The 9,404-nt window shown below is 44.9% G+C and overlaps 1 protein-coding gene across 1 annotated transcript; it reads left to right on the top strand.

Moving 5' to 3' along the window:
• The first annotated feature begins 4,278 nt into the window (after window positions 1-4,278).
• Window positions 4,279-6,126, top strand: LOC123966220 (G-protein coupled receptor 4-like). The gene is made up of 3 exons (XM_046042417.1): window positions 4,279-4,458; window positions 5,331-5,518; window positions 5,628-6,126. Exons 1-3 carry the CDS (start codon window positions 4,279-4,281, stop codon window positions 6,124-6,126), a joined length of 867 nt encoding a protein of 288 aa, XP_045898373.1.
• Window positions 6,127-9,404: the final 3,278 nt, after the last annotated feature.

The raw sequence follows: 9,404 nt of genomic DNA, 5'->3' as shown, positions 1-9,404 counted from the left end.
GGCAGAGGGGAGTTCAACAAGTGGTGGGGCATCGAGTACAGGCAAGATGTCCTGAACATAGTATAAACATTAAATTACTGGAGCAGCTGGACGATGTTCTGTGGCTGCAGTAATGACCTCACATCAGCACATAAAAGTATTTAACCAGAACTTGTTAGGGCCCAAGGTCCCTATTGAATTTGCTAAGATTATTAGGGCCCGAGCACGACCGTGCAAGGTCCCTATTGAATTTGCTAAGATTATTAGGATCCAAGCACGACCGTGTGAGGACCCTATTGAATTTGCTAAGATTATATTTAGGGCCTGAGCACGACCGTGCGAGGTCCCTATTGAATTTGCTAAGATTATATTTAGGGCCCGAGAATGACCGTGCGAGGTCCCTATTGAATTTGCTAAGATTATTAGGGCCCGAGCACGACCGTGCAAGGTCCCTATTGAATTTGCTAAGATTTATTTATTTTTTTTCATTATTTTTTTTTTTCTGCAAAGTAGGCTCCATTGACAGGGCCTCAACATACTCGAAAACTCACCAAAATTTGCAAACATATCAGAACTGGTGAAAAATTTCGTATTTTATGGGTTTCGCACATGGGCGTGGCAAAATGACTCGCTAGCGCGACCTAGAAAATTGGAATAGATTATCCCCTCGTTCACATTCAACCTACATGTACGAAATTTTCTTGGGACATGTATCATATCAAGACGCACAAAAAAGCCTCAAGAACCCATACCCTAAAGTCATCAGGAAGTCGGCCATTTTTTGGATGATTTACACACTCCATACTTTAACGAACTCCTCCTAGGGATTTAGTCGGATCAACGTCAAATTTCTGCTGTGCCTTCTAAAGGCATTGACGCTGAAAAGTTGTGCTATTTGCGAGTTTTCGTCAATGGCCGTATCCGTGGCGTCAAAGATCAACTCTTCGCCACGACACAGGAAGTTGTGATAACTTCAGTGTACATGCTCACATCTAAACCAAACTTTACGTGCTTGATAACTCTCCCACCCCGCAGACATCTACACACCAATACCGATTTATATTCATAGCGGCAAGTGCTATGTAGCTCCACATAGGGGACACAGGAAGTGACATATAGCACCTTCATGCGGCGTTGGAACCGCGTAGGAAATTCACAGCCGCACCGGCAGAGCTCGAGAATGTGCAACGCGGGCGGCTCACACCCGGACGCGCTACAAGTGCGAGGGCCCGCCCAACGCTGCTTGCAGCTTTAATTTTTTTTTTATTTATTTCGATGAAATAAATGTTAAATGTAACAAATGATGAGGAATGATGATAGAAACTGAACAGACAGCAGTTTGTGACTTGATGTGATTGTGGGTAACCTGAAGTTCCCCTTCGAGGGAACTCGAACTGCGTCGGTTACGACACTATGGGAACGCCTCTAGGCGAAGCAGGTCTGAATGTGAATGAAATCACTCCAATTCTATTGGTTTGTTGCTAGAACGGTAAGGTGTGACGGAATAACCGGAGGAGTATAAAGCACACCTGTACACACTCATCATTAGCTTTTTTCTATTCAGCAGGCGCTCTGTATGTTGTTTGAAGAAAGCTCCAGTCCTACAAGCAGTGTGTCTTACCAGAAGAAGAAGAAGTCTACCAGCATGCCCGGCAACCAGATGTACAGAAGGTGTTTTTCCTTGCCCTCGGTACATCACGGATGGAGATTCTCATGAGATGTGTGGGGGGCTGCCTGCGGCCGTTGCGAAGCCCTTTCCGTGCGGGTACTGAGGTACAGCATGGCTCTCTTTTCCGAGGATGGCCGGATGTGTTCTCCCCGTGGCGTGGGCCCTGCGGCCGCTGAGGCAGCCCGGCAGCTTCACTCATGGGGTTCACAGTGTGATCTGTAAGAGGATTTCGGGACGGCTGAGGCTTTTTCCCGACCTTCATCCGCTGGCTCCGAAGCTTCCTTTCCTCGTTCTCAGCTTCTCCCGCTCACGGTTTGGATCCGGAGACGCTGCAGCAATCCGACTCCGAGGAGGCGGACGTGCTCAGCGTAGTGGACGATGACTTCCGGGAGTCGGTGCAGCGTCATCAGGCGGCCCGACTATGACGAGCTGCTGGAGGTGGTGACTAGAGCCGTGGCTAAGCTCAACATCAACTGGCCACAGGAGGAGCAGACACCACAGGCTAGTGGTAAGCTTGATGAAAGGTTTCTTAAGCACCACGCGCCACCTCCACGCCAGTCTCTGCCATTCTTTCCTGATTTACATGATGAACTGAGTAAATCATGGGGCAGATTTTTTTCCGCACCCCGATCACTGAACTACAGTAATGTGATGGGGGTTAGGGACCATGGTTATGGGAGGATGCCTCTGGTGGAGGATGCGCTTGCGAGCTATCTCTCCCCTCGACTTGCGTCCTCCCTGGAGAAGCCGGCTTTACCCTCCAAGCCATTTCGCACTACACCTACGCTCGTGGGGAAGGCGTACATGGTGGCGGCTTGCACACCATGGCGGTGCTTCAAGCCTACCAAGCCAACCTGCTACAGGAGATGGTTCAGAGGGGGGGTCCCTCTGAGGAAGATCTGGCGGAGCTTCGCAGAACCATGGAGCATTAAGACGCAGGGCGAAGCGTTCCGCCAGTACCTCCCTCGCCGGTCTGGACCCAAGGCAACTCAGGCTGCCAGGCGTAGGTCCCTTCCCTCTACGAGCTCCTACCGAGAGGAGAGGAAGCAGAGTGTCGCTTCTCGGGGGCCCCCCCCCCCAGGAGCTGGGGCAGCGAGACGGCGCTCTCAACCTCAGCATTCTGAGAGACGCGATCTGAGGACCGTCATCCAGTCCCGACGGAGCTCAGGGAAGAGGTCCTGAAGACCGGGGTAGGGGAGCCTTTTCTCCCCTCCCGCACCCCCACGCCATCACTATAAAACACTTTCAATGAGTGTTGGGTCTCCTGGTGGCTGCGTCCAGCGTAATACCATCTGGACTGCTGCACATGAGACCCCTGCAGTGGTGGCTAAGGACCAAGGGCTTTTCCCCGAGGGGAAATCCTTTCCGTCTGATTTGGGTTACGCGCAAGTGTCTTCGTTCCCTATCAGTTTGGAAGGAAACTTTGTTCCTGTCCCAGGGGCCCATGCTGGAAGGGTCTTGTTGCGTTGGCTGAGGCCCCCTTTGAACCCGTGGAGTCAGCTGAGGCTAAGCACATGACCCTCAAGATGGCCTTCTCCTTGCTTCACCTCTCTGAGGAGGGTGGGGGATCTCCAAGCGCTTTCGGTTTCCCGCAAAGCCTGGAGTTTGCCCCGGGGAATATTAGGGCTATCCTGCACCCTCGTCCAGGATACATCCCTAAAGTGCCTTCTTGTGCGGCAGGGTCCACAGTGCTGCAGGCATTTCATCCTCCACCTCATGTGACGGCGGAGGATGGGAGACTCTGAGGTCTGATCTCTACACTCTGAGGTCCTCCCGCTGGAGGAAGGCTGACCAGCTGCTAGTGTGTTTGGGTACCCCAGGGCTGGGCTCCCTGCACCCAAACATACTATTAGCAACTGGATTGTTGAGACTATGTCCCTGGCCTATCAGGTGCGCGGTTTGCCTTCACCTGTGGCTATGAGGGCTCATTCTACCAGAGGCATGGCGGACTCTCGAGCCCTCCTTTCCGGGGCCTCTTTGCAGGATGTTTGTGTAGCGGCTGGCTGGGCCATTCATTCGGTTTTACAGTCTTGACCTTCCTTCGGCACCTGGCACTCATGCGCTCTCCTCTTAGTCATGCCACTTTATTGCACACTGGGACAGGCGGGGTTTTCGGCACGGTTTAGTGGGTATCTTGTTCCCATAGTGTCATAACCGACGCAGTTCGAGTTCCCTCGAAGGGGAACGTCTCAGGTTACGTATGTAACCCTGGTTCCCTGAGAAGGGGAACGAGACACTGCGTCGGCCCGCTGCACCTCTCTCCCCACCTGAAGCGCCTGCATCATAGTTTAAGCTAATGATGAGTGTGTACAGGTGTGCTTTATACTCCTCCGGTTATTCCGTCACACCTTACCGTTCTAGCAACAAACCAATAGGATTGGAGTGATTTCGTTCACGTTCAGACCTGCTACGCCTAGAGGCGTTCCCATAGTGTCGTAACCGACGCAGTTTCTCGTTCTCCTTCTCGGGGAACCAGGGTTACATACGTAACCCGAGACGTACACTGTGTTTGTGTGAACTTGCACCCCACAGCTTTAGTGATGTCACTGAACAATGTTAGGTGCTTATTATAAACCCCTGCTCCCTTTTAAATAACCTGATCTCTCAAACAACAGGTTTTACTCTGAAGAATGGAAGATTTCTACAATAACAGCAGCTCACAGGACCAAAGCTCTGATTACAGCCACAGTGATTTTAAAAACAACTCCCATCAGTACTACGACTTACCACTCACCAAGAATGTGACATACATAATCGTTGGTATCGGCCTTCCTTTGACCCTCATGGCCATCTATGCTCTTTATTCTACAGTATGTACATTATTACTGAGATATATATATATATATATATATATAAAAAAAAATTTTGGGGGGGGGGGTAAATCAAGGAAATGTGTGAAGATATGTGAACATTCATTTTGGATTTTGACAACTATTTGATGGATCACCATAAACAATGACTCATTAATGGAGCCCACAGTATTGCATCTAGAATAGTATTATTAACTCTTTAATAATTAATAATAATTCACTTTTTTTATTTATCACCATCATCAGGTGATAAACTTTAATTTGTCCAGCACTAAAACTAATGACATTGCCATCAGCCTAAGCTGTGTTTTGTTTATTACTGATTAGCAGGTTTGCTAACATGCTACCCTAAGATGGCAAACATGCCAAACATTACCTACTAAACAACATCTCTAAGATCAGAAAAAAGACAAGGAGAGCCTTATAACCTCTTGGCAGTAGTCTGTAGACTATTTTAGTACAGATCCAATGTTTCTCAGAGCTTTCAGTCAGATATAGATGATAGTCATATAACATATATTGGAAGGAAACAACAAAAACAGAGTAAATTTTAATTTTATCTTACCGTCAAGAGCAAATGATCTGACCAGACTCTACTGCCAGTGTGACAGACAAGAGTTAGAGCTACACATCAGCCCCCAAACACCAGGCAATGTGTAAGTCGCTTTGGACTAAAGTGTCTAAATGAATAAATGTAATGTAAACGATTGGCCAGTGTGTCATATCTGAGATTTCTGACAGCACATAGGAGAGTTTGATGAAAAAGTCAGAAATGGCTCTGACTGCAGCTGCTGGGCAGAGCAAGATGACAGATTTGGGAGGAGGTGGACTTCACAACATGCTCACAACTGCTGGTTTACTTTTACCTGCAGGTGAGAAGTGATCATGTTGCTCCGATCTACGTCATCAATCTTCTCATGTCTGACCTCCTTCAGCTCTGCTGCATGATTGTTCATGTGACACAACCTCAGGATGGGAAGATATCTCAAATATTCTATTATATTTACTACTTTGGTTTATTTACCAGTGTTTACTTCATGGTCTGCATCTCCCTGGAAAGGTATCTGTCTGTCTATCCAGTATGTGTGGAGCTCCTTCTGTGTCTGAACATTATATTAGTTTATAACTCTGAAGCTCCTCATAGACTTTGTGTCCATCTTGTATTACAGGTATTTGGTCATCGTCCACCCGCTGTGGTACCGCTTCAGACGAACCATCAAGACCTCTGTGGTGTTCTGTGTCCTGGTCTGGGTTATTACTCTTGTCTGTGGCGTCCTTTACTATGTCTTTAAGGGTTATGTGGTCACAAAAATAATTTTCCCTGTGTTCCTCCTCCCTCCCTTCCCATTGTTAATCTTCTTCCTGGTTGGGACCCTCAAAGCCCTGTCTGCTGCCATGTCGGTCCCCTCTGATGAAAAGCGACGAATAGTTGGAATTTTGGTTCTGGTGCTGCTTATTTATACACTGCTGTTCCTGCCCAACATAATTTTCTACTTGGTCATATATGACAAGACCCTTGACATCCTGTCTTTAATCTTTGTTAGGTTCAGTCCTCTTGCAGACTTGTTCCTGTATGTGTTCATGAGGAAAGGGGCCATAGACAAGCTTTTGGCTTCTGTGTGTTGCTGCAGAATGGACAGAAATGAAATCAGCAGTCCATCAGTATGAATGATGACAACATTTCCACAGTCAGCTTCATGTAGAGGAAAAAAAAGGAGAGAGAGAACGGGGAGGAAAGAGGAGGAGAAATGTAGGCGAACAGAAAGGATGGAGACAGATCCTGTCATCTACTGAGACTATTTCCAATAAGACACATAACTGTAGATCACAGGAAGCACTGTTTGGACTGTGCTGTGGGAGAACTGGCTTCTGGGAAATGTTTTGATGAACTTGCTCTGGTTCACTGTGATGGCTTCAACACATGTAAATAAAATGTTTTATTAGTTTGTAAATGTAAGTTGATGTCTATCAATATTTTAATCACAGAAGCAAAGCAGATATTATTTTGTATTAACTGAGCTCTTTATAGCCGCCTCGCTGTCTTATTCCTAAATCTTTGACTGTTTGTTGTATGTTTAACACAGGGAGAGCATGTCAACACGTCTTTAGGACTTTTATACATTTTCACTTTCCTCACCCAAACTGTATTTTTTTTCAAATAATTTATTTCAAGTTTTTTTTAATTTTTTTTTATTGTTTTGATGGTAGACATGCTAGGATGTGATTTAAAGCAGGAATTTTGCAAAAGCTGTTGGCAATATGGATAACATCTTAAACCACAGTATGTCAGTTTATGAGATTGTACATTTTCTAGAAATCCAATAAACTATTTCTAGACAAAATCTGAATATTTGTCTTTGACCAACTCTGACATGTCTCCTGCATCCTGCACTTTCTTTTCAAACGACCAAATCTTGTGTTCTCACAACTCTTAAGGTTTTCAGACTTTTTTAGATAATAATCTGGGGCAGAAATAATAGTGTGACGGTGATACAGAGACAGTCTTAACAGATAAAGGCAAATTTTTTCTATATAAATTAGTATAGTTTTTTTTTTTCATTAATCAGTTAAACTAAATGAACAGGTGGATTAAATGTTAAACAATTTGAAAGAGTCCTGTCTCAGTCAGTCATTCAGTCAACAAGTCACATTCACAGATAATTTATTGATGAAGTAAAAATAATAAAAACAAATAATTAAAGTAAAATAATTAAAGTAAAATACTAAAGTAAAAGTAAAGTAGGCCTACAGTAAAAATACTAAAGTGGCTTTTAAAATAACTAAATAATATCTTTAATGTAAATAAAATACTAGTTCTCTCTTTGTCCTATTGTAACGTCGCAGGAGCCAAATTTCTTGCTTTGATCAGTGTTAGGTTTGAGAGTGTGGTCACTACCATAAAATACAATATTACTGTAGTAATTCAGAGAGAATATCCTACATTAAATAAACAAACACAGCCTTTCTAGACTTTCACTGCACACTCATGGGGATTAAAACTACAGCATGAAATCAATGAGATGTTTTGGTGCTTGGGCTGCAGCTATATTTTCTGTAAACCACCAGATGACACTGTACATACACTGAACAAAATTAGCAACATCATGAGCTGAACTCAAAGATCTAAGACTTTCTCTATGTACAGAAAAGACCTATTTCTCTAAAATATTGTTCACAAATCTGTCAAAATCTGTTAGTGAGCACTTCTTTGCCGAGATAATCCATCCACCTCACAGGTGTGGCATATCAAGATGCTGATCAGACAGCATGGGTATTACATAGGTGTGCCTTAGACTGGCCATAATAAAAGGCCACTCCAATATCCAGAGACCAGTCAGTATCTGGTGTGACCACCATCACCATCTGGTGTGCCTCACGCAGTTTGCCAGCTCCGCCCCTCCCTCTGCTCAGCCGTCCACTCACAAACTCTCTAACAACATTTTCGGCGACTTTATATAGCCTAACTTAGCTTACTACTGATGGACAAAGTCAGACACACAGGGAGCGAGAGATGGAAAGAAGCTGGGCGTGCTGGCGTGTTTGCAGCAGAGGTAACTTACGTTAGGTCTGTGAGTGTGAGGATAATTAAAACGGTCAAATAAGAAAAAAACTAAGTTACAACAAATAGTAAAAACATGCCCGCTGTTTCTGGTCATGTCCTGTTTGTGTTTTGCATTGGTTCTGTTTGGTGTCAGTTCTGTTTGGTTCAGTAATCTCTGTCTTTTGTCCCTGACTCTGCCTCTTGTCTGTGTCTGCCCTGATTGTCCTGATGTGTCTCCGCTTTAGTTGATTACCCCGCCAGGCCACAAACACCAGACATCTCCTAAGTGCACACACAACGGACAGCTAGCATATTCACTAAATTTGACAAAAAGACATATAACTCGTTGCTTATCGCACCTTTAATACAGCTCTGATGCGGCTGTAGGAGAGAGAATAGTGAGAATGACATCAGTGCCACCGGTAAGTCCTGTACGTCAGCTGTGGGTGTTGGTGGTAAGTCAAACATGGAAACACACTGAGCAGTCATTTCCTTTGTGGCTGCTTTCTTGGCTGCGTCTGCTCCGGCTGCTCCGGCATTCCCCTGTCAAACAGAATTTATTTTATTAGTGTGAGCCTCACCTTTTCGGATACAACATGTTTGGGCAGCAGCACAGCAAGTTGTTTTGACCACGTCTACATGCCTAAATGCATTGAGTTGCTGCCATATGATTGGCTGATTAACTGTGTTAACAAGAAATTAATAATACATAATGAAGTGGCCACTGAGTTTATATTTTCATACTCCCTCTAAAAGATGTGAATTTTTGATCCACAGCTAACAGGCGTAATTCTCAGTCCACTTTCCACCTCTCCATCTTCCGTGACCTCGCCCTCTCGCGTGTCCTTCAAAACCGTGGATTTAAGCCATCTTGTTTGCATGAGACCAGGGCAGAGACCCTGACAGTGTTGGAGGCTTAGGCGAGATTTTTCGATTGACTGCTACTATAGCTAACATCACAACAACAGTATATCTTGGTCAACTGTAATAATATTACTTTTCGCAGTAACTATGTAGTGTAACTACCTAATTACTTTTCTAAAACGGTAATATTATTACTAGTTACTAAGGCAAGTAATGCTGCGTTACTCGTTACTGAACGCACCATCCTTGGCCTGAAAACTAAAGGATGGAGAACGAGGGAGAAAGGCATTGTTTCCACAGCTGTAAGTAGCTACTGCCATTATTGTGTCACAGTCTAAGATGCAAAGAACATGTCATCTATTGTAAACTTCTATTTCTTACTCTACCCCTCATATGCATAAACACAGTCGGTACTGCCCCCTGTAAGTCCTATATGTCAACATAGAAACACGTTGAGCAGGCATTTACTATTTTGTTGCTGCTTTCGTGGCTGCACTGCTCTGGCATTCCCCTGTGAATCAGATTTTCTTTGTGTGTGTGT

The sequence above is a fragment of the Micropterus dolomieu genome, unplaced genomic scaffold (genome assembly GCF_021292245.1).
Source record: "Micropterus dolomieu isolate WLL.071019.BEF.003 ecotype Adirondacks unplaced genomic scaffold, ASM2129224v1 contig_12953, whole genome shotgun sequence".
Lineage (NCBI taxonomy): Eukaryota > Metazoa > Chordata > Actinopteri > Centrarchiformes > Centrarchidae > Micropterus > Micropterus dolomieu.
Note: the sequence above shows the minus strand (reverse complement) of the source record. Positions and strands in the feature narration are given on the sequence as shown.